Source organism: Rhinoraja longicauda, chromosome 35 (genome assembly GCF_053455715.1).
Source record: "Rhinoraja longicauda isolate Sanriku21f chromosome 35, sRhiLon1.1, whole genome shotgun sequence".
NCBI lineage: Eukaryota > Metazoa > Chordata > Chondrichthyes > Rajiformes > Arhynchobatidae > Rhinoraja > Rhinoraja longicauda.
This window is the reverse complement of record NC_135987.1, coordinates 20,182,303-20,207,204: the sequence shown is the minus strand read 5'-3', so window position 1 is coordinate 20,207,204 and position 24,902 is coordinate 20,182,303. Positions and strand designations below refer to the sequence as shown.

Genomic DNA, 24,902 nt, shown 5'->3' with positions numbered 1-24,902 from the left:
TGAACACCAGTGGCCTCAGCTCAAGGTGTTTTGCATTCACAGTGAAATGCTTTGGGACACTGTTAAAGGTGTTAATTAAATGCAAACTTTCCCACTTACTATTGCAGGCTTTTTCCGACTCAATAACCCTGCCTTACACGAACAAAACCCCACACTGAGGGTGAAGAGGAGCTCACCCATGTTGCAGCGACACAGACACTGACATATCCAGACATGAAGACATATTATGACCATTGACTCCATCTACACCTCACGCTGCCTCGGCAAGGCCAGCAGCACAATCAAGGACCAGTCGCACCCCGGCCACTCCCTCTTCTCCCCTCTCCCATCGGGCAAGAGGCACAGAAGCGTGAAAACGCACACCTCCAGATTCAGAGACAGTTTCTTCCCGGCTGTTATCAGGCAACTGAACCATCCTACCACAACCAGAGAGTGGTCCTGACCTCCCGTCTATCTCATTAGAGACCCTCAGACTATCTTTGATCAGACTTTACCGGCTTTACCTTGCACTAAACGTTATTCCCTTATCGCATCTATAAACTGTAAATGGCTTGATTGTAATCATGTATTGTCTTTCCGCTGACATATGACAATTAAACATATGACATATATGGTACATATGACAACTCTTGACTCTTGAGATGGACAACTTACAGCAGAAATGGACACAGATAGATAGATGGACATCTCATGAGAAAGAATTCCACATTAAGACCATCCTAAGAATGAAAAGTAATGTTTTTTTTTCTCTCATTCCCAGTTCTGTCACAGTCCCAACTCCCTCAAAAACAGAGCGTTATTTGTTTAAAAAGGTGCAGGCCAGATATTTTCAGACAAGTTGTTTGGACTGAGTGAACCAAGTGTTTACCCACGACTCTCTCAGTTCTCGGTTCGGTTCCAATCAATGTACGAGCTTATCCCTCTCAGACTGAGCCAAGACCACAACTCGTGGTTTACACTGGTAAAGAAAACACACAGAGGTGTTGTTGGTGACATACCTTGTCCCCTACCTGTGTAGGGAGGAACTGCAGATGCTGGTTTACACCGAAGATAGACACAAAATACTGCAGTAACTCAGCGGGACGGGCAGCATCTCTGGAGAGAAGGAATGGGTGACGTTTAGGGTCGAGACCCTTCTACGGGATCTGAAAAGTCACTCGACCCGAAACGTCACCCATTCCTTCTCTCCAGAGATGCTGCCTGACCCGCTGAGTTACGCCAGCATTTTGTGTCTACCTTCGATTTAAACCAGCATCTGCAGTTTTCTTTCCTTCTGAGTTACTCCAACTCTTTGCGCCTGTCTTCACAATACTCCAAGTGCAGACTAACCAAAACTCAAAGAAGCTGCATCATGACTTCCTGACCCTTAGACTCAACACCCCACAAGTGGGGGGTGTATTTGCCAATGAAGTAGCCACTGGATCACGCGTGTGAATAGTGGGGGTGTACAGGTGCTGCTTACCTGCTTGTGGGGGTAAACATTGATGTGGCACTTGATGCACTCTTGCCCCATGTTGGCCCAGGAGTTCCCACTCATCCATTTCCTCTTGCACTTGGGGCACTTGTATTCACCGAAGCATCGTTTCTTCCCCTGGTATGGAGTGAGCCCTTCTCCTTTGGGACGAGCCTACAAAATGAAACAGACACAAAGACACGTTAAAATGGCCGTGGGTTTTGTACCCTCCTCGGCTCCGCGTGATCAGAATACAAAATATTGCAGGCGCTGAAATTCTGAGGAACAAAAACCCTGAAAATGCTGTTAAATCTTGGCAGGTCAGGCACACTGTTTCTCTCTCCACAGGTGCTGCCTGACCTGCCCAGTATTGGCAGCATTGTCTGTTTCCATTCCTGGTTTCATGCGTGGATTTCCCAACTCAGATCATTTTATAAAAGCTCACACCAATCTCCATTTAGAACACCAAATATGGCTTCTAATAAGGGCGGCACGGTGGCGCAGCGGGTAGAGCTGCTGCCTCACAGCGCCAGAGACCCGGGTTCCATCCTGACTACGGGTGCTGTCTGTACGGAGTTTGCACGTTCTCCCTGTGACCGCGTGCGTTTTCCCCAGGTGCTCTGGTTTCCTCCCACACTCCAAATATCCAGAGTCAAGGGTGTTTTATTGTCATGTGTCCCAGCCAGAACAATGACATCCTTACTTGCTGCAGCACAACAGAGTATGTAAACATGGTACACTGTAAACAACATGATAAACGAGAGTTCAGTGTGCATATATACACATACCCGCAAGTACACACACACACACACACACACACACACACACACACACACATATTTGCAGACAAGTTTACAGACGACACAACGGTGATCGGGCTGATCACCAACGGTGATGAAACAAAATACAGAGCGGAGGTGCAGAACCTGGCGGACTGGTGCTCTGATAACAACCTGTCCCTAAATACCACCAAGACCAAGGAGCTGATCATCAACTTCCGTAGGTCACACAACGGGGAATACGCCCCGATCCTTATCAATGGGGACAGTGTGGAGAGAGTGTCCAGCTTCAAGTTTCTGGGGACTCACATTTCGGAGGACCTCACATGGTCCAATAACACTGCTGCGCTGGTCAAGAAGGCACAGCAACGACTGTTCTACCTAAGAAAACTGAAAAAGTTTGGTCTACCCCAACAGCTGCAGACGACCTTCTACCTCTGCACCATAGAGAGCATCCTAACGCATGGCATCCCTGTGTGGTACCTCGGCTGCATGGAGGCAGAGAGGAAAGCTCTTCAGCGGGTAGTCCATAAAGCTCAGAGGACCATCGGAACACAGCTTCCAGCCTTGGAGGGCATCTACAACACACGATGCCTCAGAAAAGCCACCAGCATCCACAAAGACTCTTCACACCCCTGCAAAAGTCTGTTCGAACTCCTTCCATCGGGCAGACAATACAAGGCCTTCTACGCCCGCACTTCCAGATTCAGGAACAGCTTCATCCCCAGGGCCATAGCCGCTATGAACTGGTCCTGCTGAGCCGGATGGTCACATCGCACAGTGAACCGGCACAGACCTACTTGCACTTTATTCTGTTTTAAAACTGTTACAATTTGTTTCATTGGGTTGTTTAAATTAATACTGACTAGCTAATTAAATTATTACATCGTATAGGAGGCACATTCCCAATCTCGTTGTACCCCTGTACAATGACAATAAAGATATATTGTATTGTATTGTATTGTATTGTATATATACACACATACTCAAAAAACAAGCAATAGTGGTGCAATAATAATAACAATAATAACAATAACTTATTGTAGTTCAGAGCTTATTTGAGGTTGTGGTGTTTAATAGCCTGATGGCTGTGGGGAGGAAGCTGTTCCTAAACCTGGACATTACAGTTTTCAGGCTCCTGTACCTTCTTCCCGATGGCAGGGGTGAAATGAGTGTGTGGCCAGGGTGGTGTGGGTCAGTGAGTGTGTGGCCAGGGTGGTGTGGGTCAGTGAGTGTGGCCAGGGTGGTGTGGGTCTCTGATGATGCTGGCTGCCTTTTTGAGGCAGTGACTCTGGTAAATCCCTTCGATGGTGGGGAGGTCAGGGCCGGTGATGGACTGGGCAGTCAGTGTTCACAACTTTTTGCAGTCGTTTCCGCTCCTGGACGTTCAAGTTGCCGAACCAGGCCATGATGCAACCAGTCAATGTGCTCTCTACTGTACACCTGTAGAAGTTCGAGAATCCTCTCTGACACACCAAAATCTTCTCAGGAAGTTGATGTGCTTTATTATTAATTGCAAATATGTACAGGTTTGTAGGTTAATTAGCTTGGTAAAATTATTTGATCAGCCATGATCACAATGAATGGCGGTGTTGGCTCGAAGGGCAGAATGGCCTCCACCTGCACCTATTTTCTATGTTTCTATGTTTCTATGTAAACTGTCCCTAATGTGTAGGATAGTGTTAGTGTATGGGGTGATCCTTGTTCGGCATGCTCGGTGGACCCAAAGGCCTGTTTCCACGCTGTTTCTCTAAAGCCTAAAGTAAAGTCAAAGCTTCACACTGTACCTTGGTGCATGTGTCAGTAATAAATCAAAAGCTATTTTTTACATATTACGTGAGTGGCCGACCAGCTTCGTGATGATCATCTCTTGTTTTCCAAATCTTGTGTGAAAGAGTCATTTATTCCAAAGATAGACACAAAATGCTGGAGTAACTCAGCGGGCCAGGCAGCATCTCTGAAGAGAAGGAATGGGTGACGTTTCGGGTCGAGTCCCGTCCTCAGACTAGGCCAAGGGAAACGAGAGATATAGACGGTGATTTAGAGAGATAAAGACCAATGAATAAAAGATGTGCAGGAAATTATCAATGATAAAGGAAACAGGGCTTTGCAGATGATTGTCAGGTGAAAACGAGAAGCTGGTGCGACTTAGGTGGGGGAGGGATGGAGAGAGAGGGAATGCCGGGGCTACTTGATGTGAGAGAAATCAAATTCATACCGCTGGGCTGTGAGCTGTCCAAGCGAAATATGAGATGCTGTTCCTCCAATTTGTGCTTCTGTCAAACATACTCTACTAGCATCAGTAAGCACAAATATTCTCTCCCCTCTTCTGGTGTCTCAGAAGCCACTTGGCCCCTCCATTATAACTTCCCCCCCCTTTCTCAGCAGCACCTGAGTCATTCACAGCCGATCGCTGACTTCCCTTTTGCTTTTCCTGCCCCTCCCTCCGCTCTCTGCAGCTTCTTAAACTTGCTTTATCTCGAACTTGGGGCTGACGTTGTCGACCTCCCCGTGGTGAGCCCTGTCAACTGACCTCAGTCAGGCGAACGGCAACAAACAGAGACGGCAGAGGCAGAAGCAGCTTCATAACTTCTGCTGCCTCAGACGCAAGAAGAAGGAAGGATCTCGAACTTTAGACCATTTTCATCCATGGTTTTCGACCTGAGTTGTTCACTCTGAATCTCTCTCCTCTGATACTGCCTGACCAGCTGACAATTTCTACCATCTGCTGCATTTGGCTCTTCACCTGACTTGTTCACCCTGTTTCGCTCTCCACAGATACTGCCTGACCAGCTGACAATTTCCACCATCTTCTGTTCTCATCCCAAGTGAGCCATATTAGTGATGTGTTTTAGGTTTTGTTCATTATTGTCACGAGGTACAATGAAAACCCCTTTGGTTGCGTGCCAGCCAGTCAGCGCAAAGACTATACATGATTGCAATCAAACCCATCCACATTGTACAGATACAGGATAAAGGGAATAACATTTAGTGCAAGATAAAGTCCAATAAAGTCAGATTAAAGATACTTCGAAGGTCTCTAATGAGGTAGATGGGAGATCAGGACCACTCTCTAGTCAGTGATAGGATAATTCAGTTGCCTGATAGCAGCTGGGAAGAAACTGTCCCTGAATCTGGAGGTGTGCGTTTTAATAGACAATAGACAATAGGTGCAGGAGGAGGCCATTCGGCCCTTTGAGCCAGCACCGCCATTCAATGTGATCATGGCTGATCATTCTCTATCAGTACCCCTTTCCTGCCTTCTCCCCATACCCCCTGACTCCGCTATCCTTAAGAGCTCTATCTAGCTCTCTCTTGAATGCATTCAGAGAATTGGCCTCCACTGCCTTCTGAGGCGGAGAATTCCACAGATTCACAACTCTCTGACTGAAAAAGTTTTTCCTCATCTCAGTTCTAAATGGCGTACCCCTTATTCTTAAACTGTGGCCCCTTGTTCTGGACTCCCCCAACATTGGGAACATGTTTCCTGCCTCTAACGTGTCCAACCCCTTAATAATCTTATACGTTTCGATTAGATCTCCTCTCATCCTTCTAAATTCCAGTGTATACAAGCCTAGTCGCTCCAGTCTTTCAACATACGACAGTCCCGGCATTCTGGGAATTAACCTAGTAAACCTACGCTGCACGCCCTCAATAGCAAGAATATCCTTCCTCAAATTTCGAGACCAAAACTGTACACAGTACTCCAGGTTTTCACACTTCTGTACCTCTTGCCTGATGGGAGAGGGGAGAAGAGGGAGAGGCGGGGGTGAGACTGATCCTTGATTATGCTGGTGGAATTACTGAGGCAGTGTGAAGTGTTAATGGAGTCCATGGATAGGACAATGGTCTGGGCTATATAAAAGGCCACTCAGAGAGAAAGTTATTCCCAGCTTCTGGACTCAATAACCCTGCCCTTGCTAACATTTCCACACACTGATAATATCCAGTGCCTAGCATTTCACAGCTAATTTGAAACAGTTATTTTCGGAGCACTTGAACATAACTGCCTTGAGGTATTGCCTCGATCTGAATATTATTTAAATTATTATTGCAACCATGCAAAAATACAAAGTCCTGTCCCATTAACCATGTCCCCTCCACACCCATCAAGGTTGGGGTGTGATCTGCTTCACATCTTCGTCGTCCGTCCTGGGTAGTTCTACGGAACTGGCAAAACTTGCAGCAAAGCATCAACTAACGTACTCTGAAGCACAAAATACCACTTTTGATTGTTATAGTTGACATACGAAAGAAGAAAGAAGACCCATCAAGGTCACTATTTTGTGTTGTCTCTAAGATGCCTGTGAGCCTGTTTCATGTGTAGGAAGGAACTGCAGAAGCTGGTTTACACCGAAGATAGACACAAAATGCTGGAGTAACTCAGCGGGACAGGCAGCATCTAGGGAGAGAAGGAATGGGTGACGTTTCGGATCGAGACCCTTCTTCTGACTCTATTCTTGGGTGTCAGAGGTTATAGGGAGAAGGCAAGAGAATGGGGTTAGCAGGGAGAGATAGATCAGCCATGATTGAATGGCGGAGGAGACTTGATGGGCCGAATGGCCGAATTCTACTCCTATTCCTTATGACCTATTCCTTCTCTCCAGAGATGCTGTCTGACCTGCTGAGTTACTCCAGCTTTTTGTGTCTATCTAGCCTGCTTCATGTCACTGTTGAGAGATGCACATGGTTCCCACTTGACATTTTAAAAGCCTTTTTATTTATCATCACATCGCCCGATTGTTTCCATTCTCAGCCTCACTCATTGGAATGGTGACCAACTCCGGCATCTGTACGAGGTACTTACACACTTCGAATCTTCCTTCTCAAGCCATACATAAGTCATGTGATAGGAGACAAATTAGGCCATTCGGCCCATCAAGTCCACTCCGCCATTCAATCATGGCTGATCTATCTCTCCCTCCTAACCCCATTCTCCTGCCTTCTCCCCATAACCCCTGACACCCGCACTAATCAAGAATCTATCCATCTCTGCCTTAAAAATATCCATTGACTTGGCCTCCACAGCCTTCTGTGGCACTGAATTCCACAGATTCACCACCCTCTGATGAAAGAAATTCCATCCCATCTTCTTCCAAAGGGAAAGTCCTTTAATTCTGAGGCTGTGACCTCTGGTCCTGGACTTTCCCACTAGTGGAAACATCCTCTCCACATCCACTCTATCCAAGCCTTTCACTATTCAGTAAGTTTCAATGACATTATCATCATTTACTTACAATGATGATGGTTAGATTCAGTGCTTTTTTTGTAAGCAACAAACGTACCGGTAAACATATTAGTTTAGTTTAGTTTAGACATACAACACGGAAACAGACCTTTCGGCCCACTATGTCCATGCTGACCGGTACACTAGCATTATCCTGCACACTCTGGGGACAATTTACAATTTTTACTGAAGCCAAATTAACCTACAAACCTGTACATCCACAGTGTACAGATACATGATAAAGGGAATAACGTGATCAAGGGAATTGGCAGGGCATCTATGTGGGCCCCTGAGCCTGTTCCTGCTTCTACTCCTTGAGTCTGAAAAAGGGTCTCGATCCAAAACATCTCTTATCCATGTTCTCCAGAGATGCTGCCTGACCCGCTGAGTTTGTGTCCTTCTGTAGTTCCTTGTTTCCAGTCCTTCTACTCTGCAAAGTGGAGCCTCCCTGCATTCAAGAGTTGAGAGTGTTTTATTGTCATATATCCCAGATCGACTGGAGCGACGAGGCTTGTATACACTGGAATTTAGAAGGATGTGAGGAGATCTTATCGAAACGTACAAGTTTATTAAGGGGTTGGACACGTTAGAGGCAGGAAACATGTTCCCAATGTTGGGGGGGTCCATAACAAGGGGCCACAGTTTAAGAATAAGGGGTAGGCCATTTAGAACTGAGATGAGGAAAAACATTTTCAGTCAGAGAGTTGTGAATCTGTGGAATTCTCTGCCTCAGAAGGCAGTGGAGGCCAATCCTCTGAATGCTGGATAGAGAGCTCTTAAGGATAGCGGATTCAGGGGGTATGGGGAGAAGGCAGGAACGGGGTACTGTTTGAGAATGATCAGCCATGATCACATTGAATGGTGGTGCTGGCTCGAAGGGCTGAATGGCCTCCTCCTGCACCTATTGTCTATTGTCTAACGAACAATGAAATCCCTCCTTGCAGCAGCACCACAGAACATTTGTAAACACGGTACATTTGTGGCTTGACTCAATTTCTCCTTTCTTTTTGAAAGAAAAGTCTGATGCAAAGTCTGATGGCAGGAATAGAGGGAGGCCTGTGTGTAACTTCTGCTGCATGGTGACATGGTGGAGAATGGAATGTGTTGATTGATTCCAGACTTCAGTTCAGCAGCACACAGCATTTTATCAAAGGCACAAATGAACTTTCTTAATTTGTGATGAAATCTATCTCATACCTATCTGCATACTCCTCACATTTCCCCCCCTCCCTCCCTCCCCCCTTCCCTCCCTCCTCCCTTCCCTCCCTCCCCCCCTCCTTCCCCCCTCCCTCCCCCCCTCCCGGTTTCAATGGAAACCCTACGAGGACGGGCCCAACGGGGAGGAGAGAATGGGGGGTGTGGGAATGGGCCCAACGGGCCCGCTTTGCTAGTGTTTTCTCAAAACCTTCTTTGCTCCCCAGTCCCCCTGCCAAGTGGTGACTCCGAACCATATATGATTTTCACTGAGCATTAGTTTGCTACACTAGCCCGAGGGTTGCCAACTTCCTCACTCCCAAATACGGGACAAGGTGACGTCACCGCCCCACGCCCCATCTTCTCTCCTCGCTAACAATGATCTATTCTACATTTTCCTTGAACTCAATAGACAATAGACAATAGACAATAGGTCCATCTCTTTTGATGTCTCGCTTTCACACCTTACACTTCCTTATCTCTGTCCCCCTCTCCCCTGAGTCTCAGTCTGAAGAAGGGTCTCGACCCGAAACATCACCCATTCCTTCTAGAAATGCTGTCTGTCCTGCTGTGTTACTCCAGCACTTTGTGTCTATCTTTGGTGTAAACCAGCATCTGCAGTTCCTTCACACACACATGTTGCCTGACCCGCTGAGCTACTCCAGCACTTTGTGTCCTTTTGTGTATTAATCAGCATGTGCAGTTCCGTGTTTCTACACATAATTCTCTATCCATCTGGAGCACAAACTCCATGGAGAGGGATTTACACTCCACCCTGGTCTCCCACAGCCGCGATGGCAGTGTTGAGCCAGCTGTTAAATCAACCAGTGATTCCCTGCCACGCACTTTAGAGATAGCAGGGCTCAGATAAATACACACACACCGCACACACCTGGTTAATATTTAATAGCTGTGTGCGTGAATGCAACCAGAGTGTGTCGATATCCTCTGGGCCTCAAGCATGACTCAGCCCCAAAGTGTGAAATAAGCCCACAGGACATGAACCCCAACTGCAGCTCCGGAACTGACGGCTGAGTTTAGCTCAGTATAGTAACAGTATAGTAATAGTGTAGTAATAATAATAGTAATAGTAATAGTGTAGTAATAGTGCATAGCATAGTAATAGTATAGTAACAGTGTAGTAATAAAAATAGTCATAGTAACACCAATAGTGTAGTAATAGTATAGTAATAGTAATGTCATAGTAACAGCATAGTAATAGTGTAGTAATATTGTAGTAATAGTGTAGTAATAGTGCATGGCATAGTAATAGTAATAGTATAGTAACAGTGTAGTAATAATAATAGTCATAGTAACACTAATAGTGTAGTAATAGTACAGTAATAGTAATGTCATAGTAATAGTAATGTCATAGTAACAGCAAAGTAATAGTGTAGTAATAGTGTAGTAATAGTGTAGGAATAGTGCATAGCATAGTAATAGTAATGGTATAGTAGCAGTGTAGTAATAATAATAGTCATAGTAACACTAATAGTGTAGTAATAGTATAGTAATAGTAATGTCATAGTAATAGTAATAGTAATGTCATAGTAATAGCAATAGTATTGTCGTGGTAATAGTATAGTACAGTATAGTAGAGCACAGTATACTAGTATAGTATTTAACATAGTGCTATAGTATAGTTTAATATAATATAATATAGTACAGTTTAGTATAGTTTATAGAATAGTAGTGTGGTATATAGTATAACATAGTACAGTCTAGAATAAGTATAGTATTGTAGAATATGGTATATAGTATGGCACATTATATGGTGAAGTACAGAACAGTATAGTATTGTAGAGTATGTTATATAGTATAGCATAATATATGGTATAGTACAGTGACTGTACCACAAAAGCACTTCATTATCTAAGATTATCAGTCTGAAGAAGGGTCTCGACCCAAAACGTCACCCATTCCTTCTCTCCAGAGATGCTGCCTGACCCGCTGAGTTACTCCAGCATTTTGTGATACCTTCGATTTGTACCAGCATCTGCAGTTATTTTCCTACACTGATTATCTAAGATGGTGCCCAAGCCAGACAACGCCTTGTGACCTGCTCACAGACGTGGATCTGCAAACTCGCATTACAACCGCTCCACTCTTCTAAACCTCTGCTCCGACACCAGCGTTTATTCATGCTATTCACTTTATCATGTATCTGTACAGTGTGTGGTTCAATTGTAATCATGTATTGTCTTTCCTCTGGCTGGCTAGCACGCGACTAAACCTGAGTCTCCCAGCGCCGGAGACTCAGGTTCGATCCTGACTACGGGCGCCGTTTCTACGGAGTTTGTACGTTCTCCCCGTGACCTGCGTGGGTTTTCTCCGAGATCTTCGGTTTCCTCCCACACTCCAAAGACGTACAGGTATGTAGGTTAATTGGCTGGGTAAAATGTAAAAATTGTCCCTAGTGTGTGTAGGATAGTGTTAGTGTGCGGGGATCGTTGGGCGGCGCGGACCCGGTGGGCCGAAGGGCCTGTTTCCGCGCTGTATCTCTAAATCTAAAAAATCTAAATCTAAAAGCTTTTCACTGCACCTCGGTACACGTGACAATAAACTAAACTTAACTCATCTGTAGAACGGTGGTGCAGTGGTAGAGCTACTGCCTTCCAGCACCAGAGTCCCGGGTTCGATCCTGACTACGGGTGCTTGTGTGTATGGGATTTGTACGTTCTCCCCGTGACCTGCGTGGGTTTTGTCGAGATCTTCCGTTTCCTCCCACACTCCAGAGACATACAGGTTTGTAGGTTAATTGGCTTGGCATAATTATAAAAATCGTCCTCAGTGTGTGTCGGATAGTGTTAGTGTGCGGGGATCGCTGGTCGGTGGGGTGCTGGTGGGCCGAAGGGCCTGTTTCCACGCTGTATCTCTAAACTAAACTAAACTAAACTAAACTTGGGGCTATCAGGAATTCCTGAAAGAATGCTATAGAAGCATTCCATAAATCTAACGGTTTGCCTGAACCACATTAGAGGTTCTGACAACCTGACCTGTTGACTGTTCCTCTTTCTATAGACATTGCCAGAACTGCCAAGTGTTTCCAGGACTTCCATTTTTATTTAAGAGTGCAATTTTTTATCTGAAGAAGGGTCTTGACCCGAAACAGCACCTACTCCTTTTCTCCCAAGATGCTGCCTGTCCTGCTGAGTTACTCTAGCATTTCTTGTCAATCTTCAGTTTAAACCAGCATCTGCAGTTCCTTCCTGCACAGTTTTTTATTTCCTGAGTTAAATAGACTCACAGCTTCATTTATTAATTTGTTAAACTCCTCGGGAATCATTTGCAGGGCTGGAGGTGTTTAATTGACACGAGCCTCCCTTGCAACCACACACACAAAGCAGTCTTGCCAAGCGCTTTAAACGATTACTGCAGTATAGGCAACTGTGGGGGCATTTTAATTAAGTTAAAGTGGCAGCTGATACACCCAAACATCTTGCCAAATTCTCAGACACAAGATAAATTGTTACTGCCTGATAGGGTTGCCAACTATCTCACTCCCAAATAAGGGACAAGGTGATGTCCCACGTGACCTCACCCAGCCAGTGGTCATGTGCTCCCACTCCACCAATGGTGGCCACCCAGGCCGGGAGGCGGGTAGCCATGCGACATCCGTGAGGCAAACACACTCGGCCCTGCTCCACGAATACACTCCGTTAGCCTACACTGTCTGGGCCTACAGCGGCCCCCGGGCCTGCAGTGTCCGGGCCGACAGGGCCTCTGGCCTCCTGCACCTATTGTCCAGTGTCTATTGATGGGCCAAATGGCCTAATTCCTATAATTTATGAACATGAGTAATCAACCATTTGTTATAGGTATTGGCTTAATATTGCCAAATGTACCAAGACACGAGATAAGGTGAACATCTTGTTTGGTGGTATCCTGTCAAATCATACGACACAATCACGCCAGACACAGACACACACAGGTGGTACAAAGAGCAAATTACCTGAGTGCAGGAGGTGGTGTTACAGCATCACAGCTTGGTTTGGGAACAGCTCTGCCCAAGACAGCAAGAAATTGCAGAGACTTGTGGATGTAGCCCAGACCATCACAAAGACCAGCGCCTCTCTCCTCCCTCCCCCCCCCTCCCAACGACTCCAGCTACACTTCACAATGCCTCAGCAAAATAGTCTACATATTCAAGGACTATTTTCACTTTGGTCATTCTCCCTTCTCCTGCAGGGCAGAAGATACAAAAGCCTGAAAGCACTAGATTAAGGAACAGCTGATATCAGACCCGCTGTTATCAGTCCTTTCATTAGTTTGGTGGTAGTCCCAATCTTCCAACCTATCTTACTGCGAACCTGGCACTGACACTTTTAAAAAGAAATTGCACTTTCTTAACAAAGTTCTGGAAGAACTTTTCCTACAAAGTATGCCTACTTTGAGGAAGTTTTCCTGCACTCTCTGAAGAGAGTTGGGTGAGGCCCTCTCTCCCCCTGCTCCCTCTCTGATTCCGGCTACACTCCTACTGTTTGACAGAGTCTGAAGAAGGATCCCGGCCAAAATGGTCGTCTTTCCATTTCCCTCCGCGGATGCTGCCTGACCCGCTGAGTTCCTCCAGCACTTTGTGTTTTGCTCTGAATCTGGAGTCGTTTTGTCATCAATTGAAACGAATGTAGGGGACAGAGTAGGTGAAGCGTTTGCAACCAAGGACAAAACAATGTCTATCTAGGTGCTTGCACATGGCCCCACATAGGGATTGAAGCCAGTTCAATTTAGTTTAGTTTAGTGTCACGTGTACCGAGGTACAGTGAAAAGCTTTTGTCGCGTGCTTACCAGTCAGCGGAAAGACGATACATGATTACAATCGTGCCATCTACAGTGTATAGATATATGATAAGGGGATAGCGTTTAGTGCAAGATCGAGCCAATAACATCTGATCAAAGATGGTCCGAGGGTCACCAATGAGGTAGACAGTAGTTCAGGACTGCTCTCTGGTTTTGGTATCACAAAATGCTGGAGTAACTCAGCAGGTCAGGCAGCATCTAGGAGAGAGGGAATGGGTGACGTTTCAGGTCGAGACCCTTCTTCAGACTGATGTCAGACTGATTTTGATGTACTCTGGTTGTGGTAGGATGGATCAGTTGCCTGATAACAGCTGGGAAGAAACTGTCCCTGAATCTGGAGGTGCGCGTTTTCACACATCTGTACCTTTTGCCTGATGGGAGAGGGGAGAAGAGGGAATGGTCAGGGTGCGACTGGTCCTTGATGATGCTGCTGGCCTTGCCGAGGCAGCGTGAGGTGTCGATGGAGTCAATGGAAGGGAGGTTGGTTTGTGTGATGGTCTGGGCTGGTGGCCTTGCCGAGGCAGCGTGAGGTGTGGATGGAGTCAATGGAAGGGAGGTTGGTTTGTGTGATGGGCTTTGTCCACAATTCTCTGTAATTTCTTGTGGTTTTGGACGGGGCTGTTCCCAAACCAAGCTGGTATGCATCCCGCCCAGATGATGCAGAACGAACGAACAGGAGATTCACCAAAACATTGCACCTTGTTTAACAGTTTTTGTTTTCCCCAATCTTAGTCACGGGCAGTCACAGTTGGGGGTGGGAGAGGAGGGGCATTGGGGGGGGGGGGGGGGGGGGGGGTGGATGGAGGTGGCGGGGGAAGGGGGGGGGGGGGCAATGAGAGAATACAGTAGACCAGTGTTGGCGTGTACTGAAGAATCTGGTGGTGGACAGACATCACATTGTTGGTGCTGGCGGGACAGAGGCATCACTGTGAGCCGATGGAATAAAGGCGCAGTGTGGAGGGAACGCATTGCAGACACTGCCACTGTGTTATCACGGGCAAAAGCTGCCCACCGTTACTGGGGTAACAACACCGGGTGCCAGCATCAGTCGTCTCTCTCAACTCCAAACACACAATGGGCTCCTCTTCATCTCATTCCTTATGCAACACCACTACTTTTCCCTGAAGTCCTTTTCTTTCTAAAAACAAATTAAATCCGAGGCCTGGATGGAGTGGATGTGGAGAGGATGCTTCCACTAGTGGGAGAGTCTAGGCCCAGATGTCACGGCCTCAGCATAAAAGGAAGTTGGACACATTAGAGGCAGGAAACATGTTCCCAATGTTGGGGGAGTCCAGAACCAGGGGCCACAGTTTAAGAATAAGAGGTAGGCCATTTAGAACAGAGATGAGGAAAAACTTTTTCAGTCAGAGAGTTGTGAATCTGTGGAATTCTCTGCCTCAGAGGGCAGTGGAGGCCAATTCTCTGATTACATTCAAGAGAGAGCTAGATAGAGCTCTTAAGGATAGCGGAGTCAGGGGGCATGGGGAGAAAGCAGGAACGGGGTACTGATTGAGAATGATCAGCCATGATCACATTGAATGGCGGTGCTGGCTCGAAGGGCCGAATGGCCTACTCCTGCACCTATTGTCTATTGTCTATTGTCTATTGACGTACCTTTAGAAAAGGAGATGAGGAGGCATTTCTTGAGTCAGAGGGTGGCGAATCTGCGGAATTCATTGCAACTGACGGCTGTGGAGGCCAAGTCAGTGGATATTTTTAATTTGTACAAGTGTCAGGGTTTATGGGGAGAAGGCAGGAAAATGGGAGGGAAAAATAGATCAGCCATGATCAAAGATAATAGAATGGAGCAAGATAGACCACTCCGTCAAAAGCACCTATACTGAAGTGTAGTACGCAAAGGAGCGTAACGGCCACCATTTTAGTAAGCAAAACCCGCCGTTCGCTCTGCCTCTCACGGTGTAATCAGTGGTTTGGGGGAACAGTATGTTCCAATGCGTTCCCTCCACACTGCGCCTTTATTCCATCGGCTCATCAGAAAGCCTTCGACAAGGTCCCACATAGGAGATTAGTGGGCAAAATTAGGGCACATGGTATTGGGGGTAGGGTACTGACATGGATAGAAAATTGGTTGACAGACAGAAAGCAAAGAGTGGGGATAAATGGGTCCCTTTCGGAATGGCAGGCAGTGACCAGTGGGGTACCGCAAGGTTCGGTGCTGGGACCCCAGCTATTTACGATATACATTAATGACTTAGACGAAGGGATTAAAAGTACCATTAGCAAATTTGCAGATGATACTAAGCTGGGGGGTAGTGTGAATTGTGAGGAAGATGCAATAAGGCTGCAGGGTGACTTGGACAGGTTGTGTGAGTGGGCGGATACATGGCAGATGCAGTTTAATGTAGATAAGTGTGAGGTTATTCACTTTGGAAGTAAGAATAGAAAGGCAGATTATTATCTGAATGGTGTCAAGTTAGGAGGAGGGGGAGTTCAACGAGATCTGGGTGTCCTAGTGCATCAGTCAATGAAAGGAAGCATGCAGGTACAGCAGGCAGTAAAGAAAGCCAATGGAATGTTGGCCTTCATAACAAGAGGAGTTGAGTATAGGAGCAAAGAGGTCCTTCTACAGTTGTACCGGGCCCTGGTGAGACCGCACCTGGAGTACTGTGTGCAGTTTTGGTCTCCAAATTTGAGGAAGGACATTCTTGCTATGGAGGGCGTGCAGCGTAGGTTCACTAGGTTAATTCCCGGAATGGCGGGACTGTCATATGTTGAAAGGCTGGAGCGATTGGGCTTGTATACACTGGAATTTAGAAGGATGAGGGGGGATCTTATTGAAACATATAAGATAATTAGGGGGTTGGACACATTAGAGGCAGGAAACATGTTCCCAATGTTGGGGGAGTCCAGAACAAGGGGCCACAGTTTAAGAATAAGGGGTAGGCCATTTAGAACGGAGATGAGGAAGAACTTTTTCAGTCAGAGAGTGGTGAAGGTGTGGAATTCTCTGCCTCAGAAGGCAGTGGAGGCCAGTTTGTTGGATGCTTTCAAGAGAGAGCTGGATAGAGCTCTTAAGGATAGCGGAGTGAGGGGGTATGGGGAGAAGGCAGGAACGGGGTACTGATTGAGAGTGATCAGCCATGATCGCATTGAATGGCGGTGCTGGCTCAAAGGGCTGAATGGCCTACTCCTGCACCTATTGTCTATTGTCTATTGTCTATTGATGATACTGTAAAAATGCAGAATCTATCTCATCTATCAATTCACAGATTTTTGTTATTTTTCTTTTAAAATGTTTCTGCAAGTTTCTGCCTACTAAAATGGCGCCATGACATACTACGTTTTTTAGGGTTGAGTGGTCTATCTTGCTCCTCTAGTATCTTTGGCCATGATTGAATGGCGGAGTGGACTTGACGGGCCGAATGGCCTAATTCTGCTCTCCTACCTATGGAGGATTCAATAGGAACTTGAGGGGTAACTTTTTCGCACAAAGCTTGTTGGTGTATGGAACGAGCTGCCAATGGAGGTACAATAGTTGAGCCAGGTACTATCACAAAGTTTAAGGAACATTTAGATAGGTACATGACGTAGCGATAACTCACCACAGAGGAGTCTTCAATTAGTAGTTCAACAAACCCAAATAGAGATGATTTTAAAAGAAAACTAGCAATGGGACCAAGATGCTTGTTGACAGTTAAAGTTTACAATGACTGTCTCAATGATCTTAGAACCCTGCTGAGCAGATGTCAGGACTATGTGGCTCACCCGTCCCCTGTTACAACATAACATTTGGAACCTGGGCTGAACTTTTGAAAATGTTGGAAGGACTTAATGGCATTTAATAGACTTTAATTTAAACACGGCCTCTGATAGATAAGCAAAGGAAAAAATGGCTCCTTGTCAGTGACGTCAATTTGTGCTAAGCAATGCCAAGGAGACAAATGGGTTCCAAATGGAGCTCTCTAAACCGAAATCAGACTAAACTGTGCCAAAGCTGCTAGACGATGGCAGTGGGTGAGGTGACTGTCTTGGGCAGAGAGTCACGTTACCTCACACAAACCAGAAGAGCCAGCTCCAGTCCTTGTGGAAGTGGAACACCTCTGTTCCCAATGGGTAGCACGGTGGCAATAGACAATAGACAATAGACAATAGACAATAGGTGCAGGAGTAGGTCATTCGGCCCTTCGAGCCAGCACCGCCATTCAATGTGATCATGGCTGATCATTCTCAATCAGTACCCCGTTCCTGCCTTCTCCCCATACCCCCTGACTCCGCTATCCTTCAGAGCTCTATCTAGCTCTCTCTTGAATGCATTCAGATAATTGGCCTCCACTGCCTTCTGAGGCAGAGAATTCCATAGATTTACAACTCTCTGACTGAAAAAGTTTTTCCTCATCTCCGTTCTAAATGGCCTACCCCTTATTCTTAAACTGTGGCCCCTTGTTCTGGACTCCCCCAACATTGTGAACATGTTTCCTGCCTCTAACGTGTCCAACCCCTTAATAATCTTATATGTTTCGATAAGATCCCCTCTCATCCTTCTAAATTCCAGTGTATACAAGCCCAGTCGCTCCAGTCTTTCAACATATGACAGTGGCGCAGTGGTAGAGCTGCTGCCTGACAGTGGCAGAGACCCAGGACCAATCCCGACCTCAGGTGCTGTCTGTACGGAGTTTGCACGTACACCATGTGACCACCTGCGTTTTCTCCAGATGCTCCGGCTTCCCCCCACACTCCAAAGACTTGCAGGTTTGTTGGTTAATTGCCTTCTGTAAATTGTTCCTGGTGTGTAGGACAGAACTAGTGGTGGTCAGTGTGGACTCGGTGGGCCAAAGGCCCGTTTCCTTGCTGCATCTATAAACTAAACTAACCAGAAAATAGAAATAAAGATTCCCATTTCTACAGCATTATGATATCAGGATGCTCCGAACTAGTTTACAACAGTGAAGCACTGAGATATGAACATCTTTGTCAAGTAGGAGGCAGGGCTATCAATTCTAAGTTTAGCTTAGACAAAAAATGCTGGAGTAACTCAGCGGGACAGGCAGCATCTCTGGAGAGAGGGAATGGGTGACATTTTGGATCGAGACTCTTATCATATCATATCATATCATATATATACAGCCGGAAACAGGCCTTTTCGGCCCTCCAAGTCCGTGCCGCACAGTGATCCCCGTACATTAACACTATCCTACACCCACTAGGGACAATTTTTCACATTTACCCAGCCAATTAACCTACATACCTGTACGTCTTTGGAGTGTGGGAGGAAACCGAAGATCTCGGAGAAAACCCACGCAGGTCACGGGGAGAACGTACAAATTCCTTACAGTGCAGCACCCGTAGTCAGGATCGAACCTGAGTCTCCGGCGCTGCATTCGCTGTAAAGCAGCAACTCTACCGCTGCGCTACCGTGCTCTTCTTCAGTCTCGACCTGAAACATCACCCATTCCTTCTCTCCAGAGATGCTGCCTGTCCCGCTGAGTTACTCCAGCATTTTGTGTCTATCTTCGGTTTAAACCTGCATCTGCAGTTCCTTCCTACACCAAGCGCAGTTTTGTTTATTATTGACACGTGTACCAAGGTACACTGGAAAGGTCCCACCAACAATAAATGTAATAATAATCTGTGTTATTATTTGCTAATAGACATTGGCCAGGCCACATGGAGAAAGGGGAATTTCGGTAAGAATGATCTTTGAGCAAAATCTCTTGCCAAGAAATTGCAATCATCATCATTTCCTTTGCTTGCTCCCATGGCTAGAAAGGGCAGCAGAGACAACTAATGCACTGCAGATGTGGCTGAGCTGTTTACAAGGAAGTAGGAGCAGGAGTTGGCCTCCTGGTCCCTGTAGCCTGCCCTGCTATTCAATATGATCATGGCCGATCTGTGCTGGCCTCAACTGCTCCTCATCACCAGTTCCCCATGGACCTACATTTCTTGAACGTTCAAATAGTTACCTCTCTCCACTGTGAATATATCAGGAACAGTTTCTTCCCAGCTGTTGAAAGGCGACTGAACCATTCCATCAACAACTAGAGAGTGGTCCTAAACTACTATCCATCTCATTGGAGATCCTCAGACTATCTTTAATCGGACTTTATCTTGCACTGAATGTTGTTCCCTTTATTCTGTATCTGTACTCTGTTTATGGCTTGATTGTAATCGTGTATAGTCTTTCAGCTGAGTGGTTAGCATGCCACAAAAGCTTTACTCTGTACCTCGGTACACGTGACAATAAACTTAAACCAAATTAAATGATCCAGCTCTCACCTGCCCACCCCACACCCTTCAGGAACAGAGAATTCCAGGGACTCTCTCTGAGAGAAGAAATGTTCACACATCTCGGTTCTAAATGGCCGGCTCCTTATCTTGTGGCCATCTCCCCTTGTCCGTGACTTTCCCACTAGTGAATACATCGCAACATCTATCCTGTTAAGAAAACCCCTTAGAATTGTACCTGGACCTTACTCTCCAACCCACACACCAGACCCTTCTTCAGAATGATGAAGGATTCTGACATGAAACGTCACCTATCCATGTTCTCCAAAGATGGTGCCTGATCTGCTGAGTTACTCCAGCACTCTGTGAAACGTCATCTATCCATGTTCTCCAGAGATGCTGCCTGACCCGCTGAGTTACTCCAGCACTCTGTGAAACGTCACCTATCCATGTTCTCAAGAGATGCTGCCTGACCCGCTGAGTTACTCCTGCACTCTGTGAAACGTCACCTATCCATGTTCTCCAGAGATGCTGCCTGACCCGCTGAGTTACTCCAGCGCTCTGTGAAACGTCCATTGCTGCCTGGTCATGCTACCATCAGTCCACGTTTGTGTTTGACAGTGCCTGCAGATGGTTACACCGTCGCTTACATGTTGCTCGGGAAATAATGTGACAACCTTCACTCATCCTCTCATGGTATGTAGAAATTCTCAAAGTCTCTGCCCCGTGACATTTAGAACATTAGTGAGGTTTGGGCGTTGTGTTTTACGGTCAGCATGAGAGGCTTGCAATCCAGAGCAAGGCTGGTCCAGTTATCAAAGTAAATTTAAAAGATCTGTGTTGGCAGAGACCAGCATCAAAAATTGATCACAATGTATGCCAGACGAAAAAAAACCCAGGAACGATTGGGTTAGCATATGATGAGCGTTTGACACTGGGCCTGTACTCACTGGAGTTTAGAAGGATGAGGGGGGACCTCATTGAAACTTATTGAATAGTGAAAGGTCTGGATAGAGTGGATGTGGAGAGGATGTTTCCACTGGTGGGAGAGTCGAGGACCAGAGGTCACAGCCTCAAAATTAAACAACGTTCCTTTTGGAAGGGGATGAGGAGGAATTTCTTTAGTCAGAGGGTGGTGAATCTGTAGAATTCTTTGCCACAGAAGGCTGTGGAGGCCAAGTCAGTGGATATTTTTAAGGCAGAGATAGATTTTTGATTAGTACGGGTGTCAGGGATTATGGGGAGAAGGCGGGAGAATGGGATTAGGAGGGAGAGATAGATCAGCCATGATTGAATGGTGGATTAGTCTTGATGGGCCGAATGGTCTAAATCTGCTCCTATCACATGACCAGACAGTCCAAAAGTTTATTAATATACAGAAAATGTCTTGCTTGCCCTATGGTTTAGGCAAACATGGCAGACACGGGTAATAAATGCGTAGCAGGACAACGAGAATTGGACAATAAAGACTTTTCTCAGCATTTCTCACTACAGTAACACGTTTTAAAAAAAGTGCCATTAATCTTATAGAGTTATAGAACAATTCAGCATGGAAACAGGTCCATCAGCTCACCCTGTCCATGCTGACCATTGGCATACTGGTCTAGTCCCATTTGACTACATTTGACCTTTAGCTCTGAATTCTTCCTACCCATTTATCTGTCCAAATGTCTTCTAAATGTTCAGGTAAACTTTCTGGAAATCTATCTTTCAATAGACAATAGACAATAGACAATAGGTGCAGGAGGAGGCCATTCAGCCCTTCGAGCCAGCACCGCCATTCAATGTGATCATGGCTGCTCATTCTCAATCAGTACCCCGTTCCTGCCTTCTCCCCACACCCCCTGACTCCGCTATCCTTAAGAGCTCTATCTAGCACTCGAATGTATTCAGAGAATTGGCCTCCACAGCCTTCTGAGGCAGAGAATTTCCACATGCAACAGCATTAACCTACACCCTAACAAGGTGTAGCCTCTAAGACCTTGTTGAAAAGAATTTTCCATATCGTTATAGTCTTAGTGTGGAAACAAGCCCTTCGGCCCAACTTGCCCACACCGACCAACATGTCCCATCTCTACACTAGTCCCACCTGCCTGCATTTGGCCCATATCCCTCCAAACCTGTCCTATCCATGTACCTGACCAAATATTTCTGAAACGTTGCGATACTATCTGCCTCAACTACCTCCTCCAGCAGCCCGTTCCGTACAGCCACCATCTTCTGTGTGAATTGTTTAAGAGTTTAAAATTTTAAAAAAATCTCAAAAAATTGGTAAATACTAGAAATCTGAAATGAAAAAAGTGGAAAATGCTGGAAGCTTCAGTAGGTTAGACAGCATCTGTTAATTCTGTTTCACTTTCCACACGTTCTGCTTGAATTGATTTGCGTTCCCGACATTTTCTGTTTGTTTTTGTCTGTCCATTCCAAAGACACTAGAGGAGCAAGATGGACCACTCCGTCGAAATCGCCTATACTGAAGTGTAGTACGCAAAGGAGCGTAACGGCCGCCATTTTAGTAAGCAAAACCCGCCGTTCGCTCTGCCTCTCGCAGTGTGATCAGTGTTTTGGGGGAACAGTATGTGTGATGATACCATTAAAATGCAGAATATATCTCATCTATCAATTCACAGATTTTTCTTTTTAAATGTTTCTGCAAGTTTCTGCCTACTAAAATGGCGCCATGACCTACTACGGTTTTTAGGGTCGAGTGGTCTATCCTGCTTTGCTCTATTATCTTTGGTCCATCCCCTCCACAGATGTAGTCTGACCCTCTGACTTCCTCCAGCACTTTGTGAAATATGGAGCAGGGCAATACCCAATACATCTGGGTATTGGTATTGGTTTGCAATGGTGACGTTTATTGAGGTGGAATGAAAAGCTTTTGTTTGCGTGCTAGTGTGGCGGTCCCTGGTGGTGAGCCACGTGTGGTGCGAGCCCTCGGCTCGGGGGCTGTGGTCACGGAACCTGGAATGGGGAGGAGGGGCAGTTGGCAGTGGAGTTCCAGGAGGAGTTGAACTGGTTGGGGGTTTGGGGAGCTGTATGGCGCTTGAGAAATAAAGAAAACTTCGCTTGACACGTGTCCCGCTTCATTGGCTTTGCTTGACACTCGTGTCCCACTTCACTCTCCGCATAATTCATATAATATTACACATGCATACAATCGAACCACGCACAAGTACAACGGATAGTGCAAAAAGAACAATACCAGAGTGCAGAATACAGTTTTGCAGCATTGTGGTCTAACAGTTCCAGAGAAAAACTCCAATGACCAAACTGGTCCATTGCAGCACAATTAATGAAGATTCCAGCAGCAGTCTAGAGGAATGCCTTGTCTGCCCGCACACATTCTTGAACAAGGGCGAGTCAGGTTAATGGAAGTATCAATGTAGGCTGAGGTAGTCACATCTGTGGAGTCATTTAAGTTCCTTGGAACCATCATCTCCAGGGACCTTAAATGGGGGGCCACCATCGACTCCACAGTCAAAAAGGCCCAACAGAGGATGTACTTCCTGCGGCAACTGAAGAAACACAATCTGCCACAGGCAATGATGGTCCAATTCTATACTGCTATCATTGATTCCGTCCTCACCTTCTCTCATCATGGTCTGGTTTGGCTCGGCCACCAAGCACGACACCTGGAAGCTGCAATGGATCGTTCGCACAGCTGAGAAGGTTGTTGGCTGCAACCTTCCCCCCATTGACGAACTGTACACTGCAAGAGCCAGGAAGCGAGCGGGCAAGACCATCTCTGACCCCTCTCACCCTGGCCACAAACTCTTCGAAGCACTTCCCTCTGGAAGGCGACTCCGGGCTGTTAAAGCAGCCACAGCCAGACATAAAAACATCTTTTTTCCACGAGTGGTAGTTCTACTCAATAACCAAAGTTTGTAGTCTCTTTTTTGCTCTGGTTTATTTTCACCCACATGTTTAGACCGTAATGTTGTGTCCTTATTGGTTTGATGTGGTTATGCTTTATTCTTAATTGTTAACTGTGTGTTTGTGTTGTCATTTGTGAGCGGAGCACCAAGGCACATTCCTTGTACATGCAAATACTTGGCCAATAAACTTATTCATTCATTCATTCATACTAATCTGGAAACATGGGGTTGGATTTGGGACCTCAGTAACCCATGTCACTCAATATCATTGCACGCTTTGCATTTATCACCGGGTTATGATATCAGCATTTAGCTAAGTGAAATATTTAACTATTTTTAGCACACGGCATGAAGTGCAGTCTGGGCCAGTTAAAATAAGCATTATCAGAATCTATTGGCATCCTAAAAACAGCACCTGCCTCACCCCCTGCCCCACCTTCCCCACCCCACCTTCTCTTTTCCTAACTAGCTTGATTACTTTGCATTCAGGTCAATAGACAATAGACAATAGGTGCAGGAGTAGGCCATTCGGCCCTTCGAGCCAGCACCACCATTCAATGTGATCATGGCTGATCATTCTCAATCAGTACCCCGTTCCTGCCTTCTCCCCATACCGCCTGACTCCGCTATCCTTAAGAGCTCTATCTAGCTCTCTCTTGAATGCATTCAGAGAATTGGCCTCCACTGCCTTCTGAGGCAGAGAATTCCACAGATTTACAACTCTCTGACTGACAAAGTTTTTCCTCATCTCCGTTCTAAATGGCCTACTCCTTATTCTTAAACTGTGGCCCCTGGTTCTGGACCCCCCCAACATTGGGAACATGTTTCCTGCCTCGAACGTGTCCAACCCCTTAATAATCTTATATGTTTCGATAAGATCCCCTCTCATCCATCTAAATTCCAGTGTATACAAGCCTAGCCACTCCAGTCTTTCAACATATGACAGTCCCGCCATTCCGGGAATTAACCTAGCGAATCTACGCTGCACGCCCTCAATAGCAAGAATATCCTTCTTCAAATTTGTCCCTCACAATACAATCCCACCACCCCCTCGATCATTCTGCGTACCCTATCCCTTCAGCGTTCCCACTGTTGGGTCAAACTGAACTTCTACCAATAACTTGCAAAGTTTCGGGAGTATAATTCAGTATTTATGAAGTGGCTTACCAAAGGCAGGCAACTGTCAAAAAACTTCACCTTCCGAGATTATTGTTCCCTCTTCCTCCCTTCTTTCTCTCTGCCTTCCACCTCCATTACAAACAGTTGACTTCCCAACAGGGACACATTCACAGAAGCTAGTCTTGTCTTTCACTAACTGTATGTAATCTTCTCTACTTCCTTAGAAGATTGAGGAGATTCGATATGTCGCTGAATACTTTATTGAACTTCAG

The 24,902-nt window shown here is 46.0% G+C and overlaps 1 protein-coding gene across 1 annotated transcript in view; it reads right to left on the bottom strand.

The window, feature by feature from the left end:
• The window catches only part of zcchc24 (zinc finger, CCHC domain containing 24), a 158,041-nt gene that overhangs the window by 28,467 nt on the left and 104,672 nt on the right, over positions 1-24,902 (bottom strand). The window contains exon 3 of the mRNA XM_078428398.1: positions 1,463-1,627. Coding sequence (XP_078284524.1) covers positions 1,463-1,627 — 165 coding nt within the window. The remainder of the gene's footprint in view (positions 1-1,462; positions 1,628-24,902) is intronic.